Source organism: Eublepharis macularius, chromosome 2 (assembly GCF_028583425.1).
Source record: "Eublepharis macularius isolate TG4126 chromosome 2, MPM_Emac_v1.0, whole genome shotgun sequence".
Lineage (NCBI taxonomy): Eukaryota > Metazoa > Chordata > Lepidosauria > Squamata > Eublepharidae > Eublepharis > Eublepharis macularius.
Genome location: NC_072791.1, coordinates 130,358,048 through 130,377,909, shown reverse-complemented (window position 1 = coordinate 130,377,909; position 19,862 = coordinate 130,358,048). Strand labels below are relative to the sequence as shown.

Here is a 19,862-nt window from a genome sequence, read left to right as displayed (position 1 = left end):
CAAAAGACTGCAGTTCTCCCTCAATGCCTGCTTTGCTATGATGATCAACAAGTCCCAGGGCCAGACACTGAAGGTGGCAGAAATTGACTTGAGGGAGGATTGCTTCTCATGGGCTTTTCTACGTGGTCTGCTTCAGAGTGAGCTCACCCAGCAGCCTGGTGATCCTAGCATCTGAGGGGAAAACCATCAATGTGGTCTACAAAGAGGTCCTTCAGTAGAAAAAAACACTATTGTATGTATTTTTCACTTTATTTCTTGCACTACAATCTTTTCCTTTTAAAAATCTCTTCAATAAACATTACATTTCGAAATTCACTTCATCAGTTTTCAGTATCAACACGCTTCACTTTATTCAAACATTTTTGTGAAGCTCGAATACTATGCTATTATACTACAAAACCAACACAACCCACCCACCCCCACAAACCAAAAAATGTTACATACCCAGGGCTCATTTCGAGGGGGAACTTCCCCAAAGAGGTCACATGTCAGGTGGTCCCACCCACCTCTTGGCCATTTTGGGCCCGTTTGGGCCTGGATTGGGCCCGAAATGGCCTGGATCGGGCCTCTGATGGGTGGTGGATCACTCTCCTGCTCAGCAGCGGCCCGATCCTGACCCCAATTTTAGCCCTGAATGGCCAGGATTGGGTCCAAAACAGCCAGGATAGGTGATGTCAGGGGGTGTGGCATGTGCAAATCAGTTATGTTAATGACACACTTCCAGTGATGTCAAGGGGCATGACATATGCTAATGAGTTATGCTAATGAGTTCCTCCAGCTCTTTTTCTACGAAATGACCCCTGTACATACCTATAAATATTAGAACTGGATTTAAAGTAGTTAAATACCGTAGCGAAGCATGGGCATTAAGCTAGTCATACTATAATACTTCTAGGTAGAATATCTAATAACGTATTTTTAGAATTCAGCACAAAGCGAGCTTTTAAGCATTTTATATTCAACATTATATTCAACCTCATAATTAGTATATTAGCTTAGTAATTTAACTATTTGGCTTGACAATTAATCTATTTTGATATTAATTATGCATTCTAAATGTAATGAATCAACCTGTTGTGTAAATAAAAATTTCATCCAATCATGGAAAAAACCAAGCAATAAGAATGATACTGAAGAAGAGAGAAAGAAATGTCCACAGCATAGTTGTATAAATCAACAATAATTATAAGTGGTAAAATGTATAAACTTCAGAATATATCTCCCCTCCATCTCCATTTATATTTCATTCCTTCATGCCTTCTTCAACTTGCGTGTCTTGAATTGATTCTAGTATTTTGTTTAATTTCCTAAAAGCCATATATTCATTGGATCCTCTTGTTGGAGGGATCCTCCTGGATCAAAGTCACCTTGCACTTTCAAACAGTCTTGTACTGACCCTCAAAATATGTTCTCCAAGTCCAAATCATCCCAGATTATTGCTTCTGCATTCCATTTCCGAAATTTCCATTCTCTGGTCTGCTCTTATCAGTAGGCTTGCTTGAAATGCTTGTATTGATTTAATTTTTCCTTGTACCTCTGTGAATTCTTTTTGCTGTATTGTAACTTCTTGAATGTCTTGATTATTTTCTTGCATTTTCTGATTTATTTCTTGTAATCCAAAGAGTAATTCAGTTCTTAGCTTCTGAAAATCTTCCCTTATTCCAATGAAAAATCCTTGAGTAGTCTGATCCATTTGCTGTAGTTGGGTTTATGATGCCTTGTTTTCCAGCACTGCTTCTTGAAACTCCTCATCAGTTTGTTGCATCTGGGATAAAGCATTTTTACACTCTTGCTTTAATTCTGTACACAAAGTTTTAATTTGACTTGAAAGAGATTATTTTTGAGATATTATATCTGTGACATCTTCTGAACTTAGTTCAGCTTGAGCCTTTTTCATATCTGCAGCCATTTTCCTTAAGCGTTATGCATGATTTTATTCAGCAACCTCACGTGTTAAACGGCATGCCCAGTTTTTGTAAAAGAAAAACATCTTCATAGGAAGAAAATGGAAATCAAATTTTGATGATGCACTAGGAACCCCGCCCCCCATACCAACATACTGTAAGCAATAAAGTATTGACTGTGGTCTTAGTTATAGACTTGTATCTGCTCACTTGTTTGCAAGAATAATTTATTTTCAAGGAAAGGATACTGGGTTGGATCTTGCAGTCTGTCAGTAGAAGGTGTTGATAGTGTTTGAGCCTTCTCTTGTTGCTTTCCAGCATTGGGAAAGCTTACTCCTGGGACTGCAGAACTGATATGGGCCAGTAGCCATGTGGGTTAGAATCTACTGGGGGAAGGGGACAAAATCATCTTTCTGTTTCTTCTGTCAGCGCATCTCTGCTGCTGGTTGGAGGGAAAAATTGGAAAGATCAGCTGATGCAAGGATAGTGGCTCATAAGAGCCCGCCTACTTTCTATACTATGTATTTTGCAAATGAATTAAGTAGAGAGAAGACAATGCAACTCTTAGTAACATTGTTTCTGAATTGATTTCTTTGAAATAAATGGGACTTGCTTCAAGTAAAGCCATTAGGACATTTTTGTTCCTTTTTGTCTACAGATGCTTTTATTAGAATAGTTTAGAATCAGTAGTGAAGAAGATCCCCATTCTCTTTCAGTTGTTTTTTTTTTCCCTCTTAGAAATTAAAGTAAATGTAGCAGCAGTGGTATTTTCTAGCTTGTAACTGTATTATACTTTTTCAGTGCACATGTCTTGCAGTATCTCGAAAATGGTTGGCCCTGGGTAGTTCAGGTGGAGGCCTGAACCTTATCCAAAAAGACAGTTGGAAACAGAGGCTGTTTCTCACTCATAAGGTAGGATTTTAAAAATCTCAAGCGAAAAACAAAATATAGGCTTGTGGGCATAAGGATTTCCATTAACAGTATTTTCAATGGGCATTTTTGGCTGCAGCGGGAGGGGGCAGATGAAAATACTACGCACTGCAGATGGATATCCTGGAGGAATTACGTGCTGGATCTGAGCTGCGATTTGCTGCAGAGAAGACTTCATCAGCGATGTTACCATGCTCATATTGTGGAAAAAAACAAGGAATTACACCACCAGTCTATTTTGCGGACCATGTCTTATGACAACGCAGAAAGGTGCTGCCTGGGTAGTTTGTTATAACAATATTTTCCACCACTATTCCATCTTGGATGATGCCCGTGATGTCCTTATGGCTGGCATCAATACTTGTGACTCAGTGTTTAAGCATGATGCTGCCTCAGATTGACAATCTGGTATAAACTATTTTAAAGTGACCATGCCAGAGCCTCCTATCTGACCAGTGTCACCCTTCGTAATCTCAGAACACAATTTCATCTGTTTTGTTTTAGACCATGCCAACAGCTTTGCTTGATGGTCGCCATTCCTGAAAACTGTTTGTGTTATGCTTTTGTATATGCAGTGCTCTGGTTCCAGAGGATTCACCCTGTTACAGTCTGTCCTGTCCTCTGTACACAGCACTTGGAACCAAATTTCTTGAAGTTCTTTTGAGGGGTTTAAACTCTTCCTTGAAAGCAGCGAAGCTCATTTTTTCTTCTTTTGGATGCCCACCTGTTCCTATCATACAGAGAGTTATTTGTTTTGACAGCTAGGAAAATCTGAGGGAAAGTTGCATCTGAAGAGTGTCATCGTTTAACAAGAATTTTTAGTCTTGGTTATTTTAGTGTTGATGTTTCTATGATTTGGTTTTTTCTTTTAATTCACTATGCCTGTTTGTAATGGCCTTTGTCTATGCCTTTGTAATGGCCTCTTAATCAGCAGTGCAGTTGTATGCAAAGTTATTCTAATTTGCCTGTTGATTTCAGTGGAATAACTGTGCATAAGATTATACTGTATATAGCTGAAAAAATAATCTTACAATGTGAGTAGCTAGCGAGTAGACATGGGCACGATCCCAAAAAAAATTCCGATCTAGCCGTTCGTGGATCTGGGCTGCCGCTGAACACAGGTAGCCAATTCTAACCGATCAAGTCTTGTTGCCGGTCCGGAATCGGGAATCGGGGAGGCCAAAGCGGGAGGGCGCCCCTCTGTTTCCAGCGATATAGGAACGGTGGTTGGTGGCAGCGGCTGCCAGGCCCGGTGGGCAGGGGGAGGCGGCGATGAGCTGCCTCCCCTCAGGGAGGGAGGGGACATTCTCACACACACACACACACACACACACGCGCGCGCGTACACACACGCGCGTACACGCACACACACACACACACACACACACACTTAGAGTAGGGGGGGAGTTTTTAACCCGACAACAAGCCGCCTCCCCTCAGGGAGGGGACATTCCCAGGGCCGGATCTACGGTTGCCAGTGCCCAGGGCAACCGTAGTCAGGCTGTTGTGCGCGCGTGCGTGTGCGCATACTCCTGGGTCGCCCCCCCTGTCCACGCAGCAAGCCAGCTGTCCCAGTGCACTGCGGAGCTGGTGGCAGCACGAGTGGCTTGGAGGCTGCCCGCGCTGTTCACCTGCCCCGCAAGACAAGGGGCGTCCGGCTTGCCCACGCGCCCCTTGTCCTGGGGAAAGACGAACGGCGCGGGCGGCCTCCCAGCCACCCGCACTGCCTTTTGCCTTTCCCCAGGACAAGGGGCGTCTGGCTTGCCTGCGCGCCCCTTGTCCTGGGGAAAGGGGAATGGCGCGGGCGGCCTCCTAGTCCCTGTGCTGCCTTTTGCTTTTCCCGTAAGCCAGCCGCCCCTTGTCCTGGGGAAAGACGAATGGCGCAGGTGGCCTCCCAGCCCCCTGCATTGCCTTTTGCCTTTCCCCAGGACAAGGGGCGGCCGGCTTGCCCACGCGCCCCTTGTCCTGGGGAAAGACGAATGGCACGGGCAGCCTCCCAGCCACCCGCACTGCCTTTTGCTTTTCCTGCAAGCCGGCCGCCCCTTGTCCTGGGGAAAGGCGAACGGCGCGGGCAGCCTCCCAACCTCCCGCGCTGCCTTTTGCCTTTCCTTTGTGTCCATGGCTTCAGAACACCCCCTTCCCCTTCCCTCCCCTGGGTTGCTGCTCCATGGTTGGAAGGAAGCCTGCTAATCAAGGAAAGCTGGGCTTCCATTCGTGTTTCGAGGGCGACAGAAGGAGGGCAAACACAGCTCATCCCCCTGACTCCGTTGCCCCAGAAATAAATTACTGGTGCCAGAGTGTCTGCAATTCCGAACAGAAACTGACCCATCCGATCAAGTCCCAAACAAGCAAACTCCCGACCACTGGATCGGATGCCGTGGACGGAACCAATTAGCTGAGTCACGATGGTGCAAATGCCAAAATCGGGGTTTTTTTGAAATCGCAATTCAGATTGGGCCCATCTCTACTAGCGAGTACAAAAATATGAGCTCTGAATTTTGTATAAATAAAGCTATTGCATCATTAAATCAATATGAAAATTTAGCAGCTATATACTGGGCACTGCTGAAGGCACTGAGTATTAACAGGACAAATTTGACTGTTTGCTTTATTTTGGATAGGAAGGTGCCATTTCCTGTGTTGCCTTTTGTTTACATGATGAAGACTATGTCGCTGTCGCTACAAGGTGAGAACATTTATTCTTATCAACGTTTCTTATTAGGCCATAAACTGCACAGAACTGCTTTGTTTAGCAGAAAGGGAGGTTTTTCAGTACAGTAGACCTGCACTATTTGTGGTGCATATGCTTCAGGATCACAGTGGATGGTAACAACTGCAAATCTCTGGAGGCAGAGTTCTGCTACCTTCCAGTAGCAAAAGAACCAAATCTCCCACAAAATTCCATGATGCAGTGATCGTGACAGTAACATAGTAGAGTAAAAACAGGGTGGCTACTGCATCACATGATCAGAATGTGAATAAGTGAAATTACAAATTCAGGAGTAGATCCAGAGGAGTTAGCTGTGTTAGTCTGTAGTTGCAAAATAGTAAAGAGTCCAGTAGCACCTTTAAGATTAACCAACTTTATTGTAGCATAAGCTTTCGAGAACCACAGCTCTCATCATCAGATGCAAATTCAGGAACGGTTAGGGTTTCCTGTAATGTTAAGAGAGAAATTCATACTCTATTAAAATACTATTGTTAAATGTTTAGTAATGCAATTTACAGTACACACAGGCTGATTCAAAACAAAATCCAAAACCATTTCTTCCATAAGGGTGAGAGAATGGGAATACGATGCTGATATGGCATAAATTTGAGTTCCTTCGAACAGTTAATTTATCACTTTTTCAAACATTTAAATTTTTTAAAAAATACATTGAATATTTATAGAGAGCTTTATGCTGCATCCCTCTTTTTAAAAATATGACAAGTTAGTAATATAAATTTGATTTCATTACAGTCAAGGCCTTGTTGTTGTCTGGGAACTGAATCAGGAGCGTCGTGGGAAGCCTGAAAGAATTTATGTTTCTTCAGAACACAAAGGCAGAAAAGTAACTGCTCTTTCTTGGGATACAAATATACTCCGTGTTTTTGTTGGTGATCATGTAGGGAAAGTGTCTGCTATCAAGATTAATACATCCAAACAAGGAAAGGTAAAAATTTTCTGACAGATTTTAAACATGGGGCACAAACCCACAAATTTAGCTGTCCTTTGAAAATTATATGTCTCTGATACTATACTGAGCTTTTTTGCAGGTGTTTAGTCTATGTCTATAGTACAGCATGAGTTCAATGACAATCTGCTGTCTCTTTCCCCATCTCTGTACTTTGGAGGCAGCTGTATTTTGTGTGTGTCACTGCTTTTCTGAGTCACTTGGAGAACCTCTGTACTTTTCTGAGCTTTGGGGTGTGGGCAGGGAACTGTCCCTGGTCTTGTGCTACACTTCAAAGGACCTCCAAACTCAGTGGGAAGTCTGGGGTGACTTACGCCGTCTAGGTGGGGGGAGTAATGCTTGCTATGGAAGGAGTAGTTTTGAACCCTTGCTTACAGGGAAATCCTTGCACACTCACACAATTAGGCAGTTTTGGTTTTTGATAAGGTAGGAATACTAGGGCAGCTTGCTCTTGGAAGGCCTAGTTGTATTTCACATCTTCTTGTAGGAAGAAGATATGGGCATTAACTTCTAGAACCGCTATTATGTTTTTTGTTTATATAAAACCTCTTTCCACCTGTATAGTTCTCCAACATGGTTTACCAGAAGTAGTTAAAACAGCAATGTGAATTAGCCTGCTTTCTTACTGAAGGCAACTTCAGACTATCTGCTCACACCTAGTATTCTCCTCTACTCTCAGTAACAACCATTTGTGTCCAGAAATGGCCACTAGAGAAATCTGGCAGCAGATGACAATTACAGGAGATGGAGCTTCTCTTCCAGGCTGGAGATCCAAGTGTAGTCCCCACATACCATCCTTTCTTCTTTGAATCAACTTGAAGTTGCAGAAAGGATGGTAGGGATGAGACATCATTTTTACCCAGCCCAGGTTCTCGTTGCTATTGGTTCATAATGCTGTAACAGATCTAATATAACTCTTCAACCCCTCCCCCCAGGAAAATAAACAGCAGATTACAGGAAAATATGAGGATGGGGGCAGTGCTGCTAAATCTAAATAATCCCTGTTCCCAGCTGCTGTGTCTGTCTTGTTCTGTAGAGGCTCCAAGTGATTCTGTATTTTTTTTTTTGCACATATGCATTATAGTTCAGGCTTGTGTTTTCATGGCTTCTTCCCCAAGCACAACTTGAGAGAATGTGTTAGCTTCTTTCCGAAATAAAGTGAAATGCAGTCTTAACAGGATGGATTTTCTGTAGTAGAAGCAATTCCATTTTTTGTCTCTTAAGTAGCTAATTTTGCAGCTCTGTTTTTCACTTTGAGTTCTGTCTGCGCTGAAATAATCCAATGTACATTACTTCTGTGTTTTACCTGTAGGCCACAACTGCATTTGTTATGTTTCCAGTTCAGATTATAACTACTGTTGACTCCCGTGTGGTTCAGCTTGATTATTTGGATGGAAAACTGCTTATCTCTTCTCTTACTCGTTCTTACTTATGTGACACAGAGAGGTAAATAATAATCTCAGTGTAAAGTAATTCATCTGCTATAGATTTGATTTCCAGTAGATCATCTGCAAAGGTATTTTTTGTGATCTAATTATTTTGTATCTAGAAAGGAGAATAGTATTATGACGTGTATTTCTCAGAATACATAATTGATCCTAGAATCAGTGTAAGAAGGAGCAGCTCTCAAAACTTCATTAAACGATATTGCTTGGTGTTCAATAAATACTTCAATTACACCTAGAGGTTCTTCTTTTTCCAATGGCACTTTGTTTATTAAACCATGAGAATATTAATTATGAGGACAGATGGATGTGGCATAACAGTGATTTCTAAATGCATAGCAGGAAACACTGTATTATGCTTAAAATTACTAGGTTCTATCTTACTTTACCAGTCAGTTAACTGCTGCCTTTTTCTGTTGTGAGGAACCTTCCTCCAATGTAAGAGGCTCTTTGAAAGAGCTGCTTGCATTGGAGGAAGGTTTCTTGTGCCTGAGGAAGGAGCCAGTAGAGCAGATCAGTAGGATACAACCCATAGGTTTGGATCCCACCTAAAATTTCCATAGATGGAAGGGTTTCTGTCTGCAAAAATGTGGCTTCCTTATCTCCCATTGCAGCCTGGTGAGTGCTCCCCCCCCCCGCCCAAGAATAGCTTGGGGGTGGAGATAGCAGTCTGCTTTAGGAGGAGGGAATCTGCTACCCTCCTTTGTATACACAGAAATTCTAAGAGAAAGCAATTCTATTCTATGGTAGAGATAAACCATAATAGTACTTTGTTTGAAACTATGTTTGCTTCATTTGAAGTTATATTCACTAATTACTTTTCCTATAATATGGAATGTTTTTGGTTAATTAGGGAGAAGTTTTGGAAAATTGGAAACAAGGAGCGAGATGGTGAATATGGAGCCTGTTTTTTCCCAAAAAGTTGTGGCAGCCAGCAGCCATTAATATATTGTGCACGACCTGGTTCACGGATGTGGGAGGTGAACTTTGAAGGGGAGGTGTTAAGTACACATCAATTCAAACACCTCCTGTCATCATCACCTCTCCCTATTATTAGTCTAAGGTATTGATCATGGCAGCACAATCATTCCATGTTTACTTTCATTTTGATTGCAGTTCTTCCTGAGGGAAAAGATACATTATTTTCTGCTGAGCATGTCTGTGATTGCATGTATTTAGAAATATAAGGTCACATACATCTTTTACAATGATGAGTAACTAGAAAAAAATGTCCTTAAATATATATGTATTGGATTTATGGGAATGAGCTTAGTTGGTTTTTGTGGGGAGGTGGCAATCATCTTCTCTAATCCAATCAAATTTTAAATGTTCAGCAAACATAGTTATTATGGGGAAAGGGCTATACATAACTTGGAATAGGACCAAATATTCAAAACAGTCCTATGGTACAACCTACAGCAGTGTTTTGATACAGTATGTAGCTTGAAGTGATTATTTTACAGTATTGGGTTTATTGAAGTCTCTGAAATGGAAAAGTGATGTTTAAATAAGGAAACGTTCAAATAGATAATTTAAATCTAAGTATCCTGACACAGAACTGAATTATCATTTATGGAACATTTCTTCTTAAAGGACAGATCCGGAATACAATAGTGCCAGTTGTTCTTCTCAGTCTTTGGCTTTCCCCAGGCTCCTTTATTTGAGGTAAATACATGATACAATGCTTTGATTGTTTTAGCTGAAGGGCTGCAGCATTAAAGATGAAGAGAGACCAACATCCAGCTATCATTTCAAATAAGTCATGTTAAATAGTCTAATTACATCATCATGTGAATAATTTACATCATCATGTGAATAATTTATGTGACTGTTGAAACTAGCGCAGAAAATGTGTTCCTTTAACAGAAATGTTTTCTTATTTTGGAGTAGCAAATATTATAATTATGAAATAGTATGGTAATCCTTTATTACTTCCATGCAACAAACATAAATGGATAGTTTATATATCAAAGGTTTGAGGAAGAGCATTTAACCTGAATTTTAGGATGTTAAGATCAAATTCAGAATCAAGTTTCCTTGGACTTGTTAAGCTGGACCACCACATAAGCAGCTGGGACAGACTACTGGATCACAAATTATCATGCCTGGGTAGTACCCAAGATGTGATGGAAACAATGAGTAGTCGAGAATTGATCCAGCTCACTAGAAGACATCTTAAGGACTTTAATTACGGGAGCATGCTGATTAGAGCCCACAGAGTGTGTTCGTCCTTCTCAGTTGGCATTCTTCCTCCAAAAATGCCAAATTATTTAACTGAATTAACTATTAGGGGTGTGCAGCCCGAAAAGATTCGAATTTCCCGCTTTAGGTTTACCTGAAGCAGAGGGGAAATTTTGGAAATACCGAATATTTTTACTCGCTTCGGTATGCTCCATAAATATTCGGAGCATACCTAAGTGAAAGGGAGCAACTTCTCCACCTCCACCTCCCACCCCCCTGGGGCAACCCCTCCACACCCACCCACTTATCGGGCTGTCAGGGAGGGTGATCAGCTGGACGGCGGGCTGCTGCCATGCCGCTGCCGCGTGGCAGCAACAAGTCGGTGGTGATGGCCTGGAGCCGGCTCTGCTTCTGCTGCCACGCCGCAGCCCTGCAGGGCGGCAGGGAGGGCTGAAGCCACTGCTGCTGCCAACGGCAAGGTAAGTGGGGGGGCCAGGCTGGGGGTGGGTTGATGTTTAAAGGGCCCCACCGCAGCTTGCAAGCAGCAGCGGGGCCCTTTAAACTCAGCCCCGAAGCATTACCAATGCTTCGGAAAGCTTTGATTCAGGATTTGCTGGCCCCGATTTGGATATTCCGAATCTTCACGGATCAGGTCCGATTTGGGTATTTTACCCGAATGGAAGCCCAAAGCGCACATCCCTATTAACTATTCCAAAGTATAGAAGGGCTTTTATGCTAGCACGCATATATACCCTTCCTTCAGCTGTGATGCTAGGATGATTCAGTGGGACTCCCTATTCAGATAGACTCTGCAATTGTGGTAGCAATAAAATTAACTCTCCAGACCATATTTTTGATTGTCTCAAATTTTCAGAATTATGAGCTGAATTGATCTTCTCCATTATTCAATCAGAATTCTTTCTCTAGAAACAAAACCATCTTGTCTACTCAGAGACAAAAATAAACATATATCAGTGTGTGGTGAAATTTTTGGCAGCTGTTGTGTAGTTACATGATAATTAATTTTTAGGTTTTCTTCCTGTGGGATGAGAGTCTGCTGTTTATGACTCATGTTGTAAAAACAAAAAGTAAAGTTTACATATCACAGTCTTGCAGTCCAATCCTGTGCATTTAATTTATAAGTAAATATCACTAACTTCGAGACTTTTAAAGGATTGCAGCCCTTGTGACTGACCATACGTAGACATTTCTGCTTGCTTGGAATCCCTTCTATTATCATCTTGTCGCTAAAAGTGTTAGAAAATGCCTGAATCACTATGTGAGAAGACTGTTGTCATTGGGACAATCAAAGTCAAGAGGCAATTGTGTGGTGATAACAAATGCAAAAACATTTCGGACATACACATCTTTTTTCCTTTGCAGTGAGCATTGTGTAATGACCTGGACAGACAGAGGCATTTATATCTTCCTTCCTCAGAACGTCCAAGTTTTGCTCTGGAGTGAAGTGCAAGGTGAATTATTTACCCTGGAGGGAGATTGTGTGGCTGCCCCAGTGAGTTTCCATGGCAGAGCAGGGAATTGAACCTGGATCATAGTCCATCATTCTAGCCACTACACTACACTGGCTCTCTAATAGAGGAGCTCTTGCACCCACTGAAAAAATCTTTTGCACAGGTAGAAAGTCCTGTCACTTGTTGAATGGTTCCAACCCTACATATTCAGAAGTTATCCCAGAATAAGCATCTAATCATCTCTCTATGTGTGATTTTGAGATATAATTACCATTATCTTGAACCATTTTTAAGCAGCCCGGAAAACCCACAACAACCATCATTTTTAAGCAAATTTTATTAGGTCATGCAAGTTTATTGGCCAGCAACAAATGAACAGACTAAGGTCTCAGTGGCTTATAATTTGTGAGCAGGGCTGATGGTGATGTACCCCATTTCCTTAGCTTTCTTCCATCTCCAGTTGTGATTCTGAAGATGATTTGTATGCCTGTGAGGTAATGAGGCTCAGTGTAACGTTTCATTTTGCTTCTTGCCTAATCCTATACATGCTAGTTTGTGATACAGGTATCAAAGTGGACTTTGCTGTTCATCTCTCATGAGAGATTTTTGAACTTTATCAGAAGAATAAGTGATTATTGAGGATCCTTCTTCCCAATTGTTTCCAAACAGCTTAGCATAGGCAGAAACAGGAAAAAATAATGGTTAGTTTATACATGATACTTGTGCATCAGAAGTACCATGTCACATGAGAAAGTTACATAGGTATTTGATTTTGGTGCATGAACATATGTTTAAAAGCTGCTTACATACATTGGTTTCCAAACAAACAGCAAAACAGACACCTACATGTTAATCTTCATTCTTCTGTGCTTCCCCACATTGGGACTGTGCATGCACAGGCCTGCTGACGGAGAAACTTACTCGCTTCTTTAGAGCTGCATTAGGGGCTACTTCTCCCAGCCACATAGATTAATTGTTTTTCCTGCCAAAAATGGGCATGTGACCTAGGAGGAGCAACCCTTTCTCCCTCAGTTCTCTCACAGCCGCCGCCGCGAAGAACTTTGCTTCAGAGCTCATTCATTTTTCTGTGTGTGTGTGTGTTTTTGGATGGAATTCTTGTGATTTGACTTCTGGACTGGACACTGGACTTCATCTTTTGCTTTTCGATTCTGTTTGATCTACTTTGGATCACAAATTTTTGGGCTGAACCAGCTGAGAGCGGTAGCAGTCAGTTCTCCAAAATGTCACACTGCTCTTTAAACAGTGTACCCAGTATGGTACCGAAATGACCCGGTCTGACCAGCATGACCGCTGCTTGATGTATCTAGGTGAGGGGCTTAAAGTTGGCTCTTGTACCTCAAGGCCACCTTGTGGGGTAGAGTCTTTTCGGGAACTGATTTTGCATTGGCATAAAAATCTAACTCCTTAGGGCACTTGGCGTTTCTTCCAAGAAAGCTGACAAGCCTGTGGCCACTCCAGATCAGCACTCCAGGGCAGAATCTGTGACTTTGCTAAGATTGACTCGGAGGTTGGATCCAACTGCAATGAAATCCTTGGGCTCTGCACATTTCCCTGGAACCGAGATCTTCCTCGGAACCGCTGCTAAGAAGCTGAAAAAGACGAAGCACTCATCTAAGTCTAGTTGGAGTCGAGAACGGAGTCAAGAGCATCGGAGCCGATCCAAGGAACACCGATCGGAGGATGAAGTCATCCTGGTCCCTCTGAGGACCCCATCACCTCATCTCCGTTCTTCAGGACATTCGTTGTTGGAGGGTGAATTGCGAGGATGAGACCTAACTTCTTTAGTGACCGATTCCGGCCTTTGGACAACGAAGCATGACTTCGAGTTTGCCTCCTTTGTGGAACCGGCCCCAATAGATGATTCATCGGGCTGGACCGAAGCACAACTCCTAGAGAGAGATCTCCGACCCTGAGCCAGTGCAGTAGACATGGATCCAAGTGCGGCTGTTCTTTGGAGCTGAGGAGAGCAATTCAACATGAGCACCATCTCTCCTGTAGAGATGGGTACGAAATGGGAAAAAACAAAACGAGTGTCTCGTGTTTCATCGCATTCCACGAATCATGAACTTTCATGAAATTGTCCCGTTTCGCGAAATGATTTGTAAGTTTCATGATTCATCAGAACCCAGGACATTTCAATAGCCCCCTTCATTCCCAGAGATGCCGAACTCGCAGGGAGACTTCAGCAGGCTCTCATCCACCCACCCTAACCCAACAAGCCAGCAAGAACAAATGCTCTAAATAAGAATATAAGCAGAGAAAGTTAAAGAAAAAAAAGGTAGGTCTCAGTCAATCTAGGTTGCAGAGCCAGGCAATACCCTGAGACTGGGTTTGGGTGGGGTGGAGGAAAGAAGGCGTCCTCACCCAACGTCCTTCCCAGCAAGGTCAAGACCTGAAAATAAGAAATAGGCTTTTCAGTCTCCTTTAAAGCAGCAGCAAATCCAGCCAAAAGTTCCCAATTCTACTCTGTTGGAGTGGAATCCCAGCAGCAGGTCCTCCCTCTCCCTCTTGTATACTAGAACTGAAAAACACAAGGCAGAGAGCTGTGCCTTATATAAGAAATGCTCACATAGAGCAGAACAAGAGGTCTCTAGTTGGCAAACAAACCTTCCTAACAGGGTTTGGAGGGAAGAGATTGATGTTCCCATGGCTACAGAAGGCCCATCTCAGTTGCCTAGGGGATTAACCCCCTTGCTTCTTGCTGTATAGGGGAGAATGGAAGCTCTCCAGTTGTCAGGGAGAGCTGCCTATCAAGGTTATGTGGGCTAAGATTGGGGTTTCCAGTGGCAACAAAAGGTCTGCAGACATTCTGGGCCTATGTTGCCTGGGGAGTCAATGAATCAGCGCCAGCCTGTCTAGCATCACAAATCATTCACGAATTGAACAAATTGGCCCCAAAAGTCGTGAATTTCATGAAAATCACAGACCCACGAAACATGTTTCACGAAACATGAATCAACCCGATTCATCATGAAATTTGATTTGTATTTCCATTCGTGTCCATGTCTACTCTCCTGTTGTATTCCTCCCCCATACCATTACCATTGGGCTGGGGGCCGTCATGGGTTTGACGCACCAGACCCGAGACCATCACTTTGTCAGGAAAGGCTTGGCTCCCGCTTCCATCTCCTGCCTAATTTCAGCACTCTTATGACTCCAAGGAAGAAGACACTGATTATCACCCAGAGCCATCAGATAATGGATCCGAGGTGTCAGAACCATCACCTAATGAGAATGTGGCACCGTCCTTGGAGTCTCCTTATGAAGACTTATGCCTATATGCAGAGCAAATGGCTAGGATGGTGCAGGCACTTGACCTGAATGTGTCATCTTCTGCTCCATAGACATCTGGCAAATTGCTAGGTAGACTTTACAGCAATGCTCCAATGTCAATTGGATTCCCCATTGTAGAAGGCCTAGATGAAGTGATCCTGAAGACATGAGAGGAAACCGGCTACCTCAAAGAGAGTAGAAGCCATGTATAAAGTAAAGCATGACACATGGCCTTCCCTCTTTAAGCACCCAGTGCCGCCTTCTTTAGATATTAAGGAATTCCCAGAAGCAGAGACAAGGCTCCCATTCTGTACCAGCAGATAAGGAGGGCAAGAAAATTGATGCCTACAGGATACAACAATATTCAATTTCAGCCCTGAACTTTTGCATTGGTAATCACCAAGTCGTTATGGGTGCTTACCAATTGTACTTGTGGGAGAAATTGGCTGACTACATCATGGATTTACCAAAGGACAAGAGGAAAATGTTTAACTTGCTACAAACTGAAAACAATAAGAGTGTCCAAGCAGCAAATGAATGCTGGAAGGCATGCAGTAGAAACATCAGCAAAGGGTATGGCCAGGGTCATACTGATTAGATGCCATTCCTAGCTCAGATCCACCGCCTTGCCACCTGAGACCAGGACCAGAGTTGAGGAAATGCCCTTTGAAGGGCCAACATTATTTGCAGCAGCTACTGATGAAACTCTGTCTCAGAAGGAAAAGAATTGTCAGAAAGTCAAATTCTTGGGCGTCGTGCGGATTACTATGCTTACAAGCCCAGGTATTTCCCCAGGCAGCAGTATAGATATCAATGCTATGATAGAGCATACAGATCATACCAACAACCACAGGGCCAGTTTCATCACCCTTACCAACCTTCTCAACAACCCAGAAGGAGAGGACAGTATAAGCAAGAAGCCGTTGCAACAGTCCTCTCAGCGACAGGATGGTCAAGGACCACCAAAGCAGTTCTGACGTGTTCCAACCACACACAGCCTGAACCTGTGTTTCACTGAGAGACTGTCAGCATATTATCCTCAGTGGGAATCAATAACTACAGACTCTTGGGTCTTGGCTATTGTTAAATATGGTTATGGGTTAGCGTTTGAGGCGCTTCCTGATTGCACTGTGCCTTCTTTGGCTGTGAACAATACCTTGCTAGAACTTGAGGCTGAAATCAGATCTCTTCTAGAGAAGGGAGCTATTAAAAAAAAACCAATGATGCTGATAGCATCTAAGGTGTTTTCTCGAGGTTTTTTCTTGTTCCCAAGAAGGTGGTCTGCGGCCCATTTTGGATCTCGGGGACTTTACTGGTTTCTTAAAGTGTCCAAATTTAAAATGGTGACTCTGCCGTGCTCCCTTTGTTAGGAAAAGAAAAGGGAGAGAGGAGCGTGCTCCAGTAAGAAATACCAACAGGAAGAGGAGCAAACGCAACTGGAGCGGCACAATTAATGAAGAAACTGAAAACCAACTTAGCAAAAATATAGTCTAATAAAGCCAGTGAATGTGAAAATAAATGTGTAAGCAAATAAGTCATATACATTACAGAGTGCACACAGGCACAAATAGAAAACAGAATAACGATAAATACAATGCAATGTAAGGGTGCACGCAGGCACTCCACTAAATATTATATGGAAAGAAGCAAGTAAGCAGCAGCAACCAATTCATACACAGATAAAGGGTGCACACAGGCACTCCACAGCGTCAGGACCTACTTGGCAGCAGAAACAGAGACAGAATATGAGGTTGAGTAAACGAGATTGCTCCATAGCAGGGCGTGGCCATCAGGAGGTTGGACATCTTCCTGCAAGCACAGCCACACGGCTTTCTTCAAGCTCTTTATCCGTGAAGGAATTGGTTACTGCTGCTTATTGGACTTTTGCCAATCAATAATTAGTGGAGCGCCTGTGTGCACCCTTTATCTGTGTATGAATTGGTTGCTGCTGCTTATTTGCTTCTTTCCATATAATATTTAGTGGAGTGCCTGCATGCACCCTTACATTGCATTGTATTTATCGTTATTCTGTTTTCTATTTGTGCCTGTGTGCACTCTGTGATGTATATGATTTATTTGCTTACACATATTTATTTTCACATTCACTGGCTTTATTAGACTATATTTTTGCTAAGTTGGTTTTCAGTTTCTTCATTAATTGTGCCGCTCCGGTTGCGTTTACTCCTCTTACTGTTGATGCTCCCTTTGTTAGACAAGAATGTTTGGTTTGCAGTGTTGGATCTTAAAGATGCATATTTCCATGTAGCAATCAGATGAGACCATAGGAAGTTTCTCTGTTTCAAGTATCATGACACTGCATTACTCTTTGGGCTTTCCACTACCCCTAAGGTATTCACCAAATGCATGGCACCAGTGGTAGCTCATCTTAGAGAGCAAGGCTGTTCTATATTTCAGTATTTAGATGACTGGCTAGTTACAGCTCTGTCTAGTGAGAAGTTAAAGCAAGATGTGGCACTTTTGCTGAACATGTGCCTAATTTTAGGCCTGGTAATCAATTTTGCCAAGTCTAAATTGGAACCCTGCAGAACTGTAGCCTACATTGATGCTGTTTTAGATGCCACAGAGGATAAAGCTACCTTGTCGTCCAAAATCTTTGGTGTCCATGTTTGCTAATAACCGTTTTCAATCAGTTTGGAGAATTCAAAAACTACTCGGTCATATGGCAGCCATGACAGTGGTGGTACCCTTCACCCTCTTGAATATGTGGCTACTACAAAATGTTATAAGTTTTCTATACCCAGGCAGGTTGTAAAATCTCTTAAGTTGGTGGTCTGCAGAAGCTAATTTGTTTAGGGGTGTCTCCTTTGGAACTAGACAGTGTGAGAGAGTTGTAACAACTGATGTTTCCACTTATGGATGGGGTGCTCACTGCAGTTCTCTGTACAGGACTGATGGTCAGCTAAAGAACAATCTTTGCACATTAATGTCTTAGAACTTAGAGCTATCCGCTTTGCTCTTGTCTCTTTTGCAGCTCTCTTGTATGGAAAAGGAAGTTCAAATACAGATGGACAACATCACAGCAATGTATTATCTAAACAAACAGGGAAGGACTGCATTGCTGACCCTTTGTGCAGAAGCTGTAGCCATCTGGAACTGGGCTGTTGCCAACAGAGTTTCCATACATTCCATCCACATTGCTGGAACAGACAATGCCAAAGTGGATGTGTTAAGCAGGCAACTGAATACTAGCCGCGAGTGGTCTCTAAACAACTGCTATCTCGAACCTGTATTTGCTCAATGGGGTATACCGGAGGTAGATCTATTTGCAACTGTGTCCAACACGAAAATACCTCTGTTCTGCTCTCTAGCAGGGAGTAATCCCCATTCTCTGGGAGACGTATTTCAGTTCACGTGGACAGGTCGAGTGTTCTTCCTCTTCCTCCCAATCCCCCTGATCTCAAAGATGATGTGCAAAATTCAACAGGACAACATGGACTGCATACTAGTAACCCCATTTTGGCCAAGACTGATCTGGTTGCCAAAGTTACTAGAGCTGTCCAGACGGACATACATCATGTCTGCATCCCCAGACATTCTGACATGGGAGCTGTTTCATCATGACCTGGGGAAATGACAGCTAATGGCCAGGTGTATACGTCCCAATCTTTAGGTTGTTCTCAGGAGGTACAGCAGTACTCCTAAATGCCAGAAGGCTTTCGACTAGGAGGTACTATGCATCCAAGTGGACGCGTTTTGTGCATTGGGCCAATAACACAGCCTTGTCCCCATCTAAGTGTCCCTTGTACAACCTTTTAGATTATTTGTGCTCTTTAAAGACAAGAGGTCTGGCTACGACTTCACTGAAGGTATTTAGCTGTCATTTCATCTTATGAGCAAGTTGAGAGACACATGATGTTTTCTTACCTGACCTCTAAAAATTTTCTGAAAGGGATGTTTAACATTCATCCGCCTACCATGCCTCCTGTTCCCCAGTAGTCATCGTTGTTGGTGATCTCACAGCTCATATTAAAGCCATTTGAACCCTTGGCAACATGTACATTGAGTTGCTCTTGTGGAAAGTTGGTTTTTTGGTGACAATAACATCTGCAAGGAGAGTGAGTGAGATCTCTGCACTCAGGGCTGATCCTGCTTTCCTGAGGATCCATGCTGACAGTGCTTAGGCTTAGCCTACAGTTCCTACCTAAGGTAGTGTCATGTTTCTCAGGACATCATACTCCCTGTATTTTATCCTTCTCCTCAGTCTGGAGCAGAGAGAGCACTACACTCCTTAGATTTAAAAAGAGCAATATCCTTTTATTTGGACAGAACAAAGAAGTTCTGCACACATCCCTTTGTTTGCTTTGGGGGACCTAACAAGGGGGAAGGGGCTTCAGCCCAAACTATATCAAGATAGATTGTGTCTGCAATTCAGAGAGCATATTAGCAAGCAGCCGTGGAATGTCCATTGCGGGTTAGAGCCCATTCTACTAGGTCACAAGCATCTTCCTCTGCCATTTTGAGGGGGGTACCAGTTGCTCACATGTGTAAGACTGCAACTTGGTCCTCATCAGACACCTTTGCTAAACATTATGCAATGGATGTAGACATCACACGTGATGTTGCAGTGGCAAAGGCAGTGTTACGTTCCTTGTTTGCTTAATGTGTTTACCAGCATCGAACCACAGACCCAAAGGAAGTGAGGGGTACCATTGTGAAACAATTGTGTAATTTATTGACATTTCTGGTTTACAAAATCAAAGTACTGTTTCACTTGTACAGATTAGTATTTCTTAACATTCATATTGAACACCTTTGAAATGTTACACTGTTTATTCATGCTTGTGAATACTGTAAATAAATGTTCAGCGATACTCTTATATTGTTATAAATAAAATTGAGTTGGAGAGATTTACCCTGCCTCTTCATTGTGTGTAGCTCGGTAATTCCCATTGTGGGAATGCACAGAAGAACAAAGATGAAAACAGGGTTGTACATACC

The 19,862-nt window shown here is 42.7% G+C and overlaps 1 protein-coding gene across 2 annotated transcripts in view; it reads left to right on the top strand.

The window, feature by feature from the left end:
* Positions 1 to 19,862, top strand: part of HPS5 (HPS5 biogenesis of lysosomal organelles complex 2 subunit 2) — a 99,523-nt gene that overhangs the window by 16,144 nt on the left and 63,517 nt on the right. For both annotated transcript variants that reach the window (XM_054970743.1, XM_054970742.1), the window contains exons 3-9: positions 2,706 to 2,816; positions 5,456 to 5,520; positions 6,298 to 6,490; positions 7,824 to 7,957; positions 8,810 to 9,019; positions 9,550 to 9,621; positions 11,521 to 11,609. In XM_054970743.1, the coding sequence (XP_054826718.1) occupies positions 2,706 to 2,816; positions 5,456 to 5,520; positions 6,298 to 6,490; positions 7,824 to 7,957; positions 8,810 to 9,019; positions 9,550 to 9,621; positions 11,521 to 11,609 (874 nt within the window). The remainder of the gene's footprint in view (positions 1 to 2,705; positions 2,817 to 5,455; positions 5,521 to 6,297; positions 6,491 to 7,823; positions 7,958 to 8,809; positions 9,020 to 9,549; positions 9,622 to 11,520; positions 11,610 to 19,862) is intronic.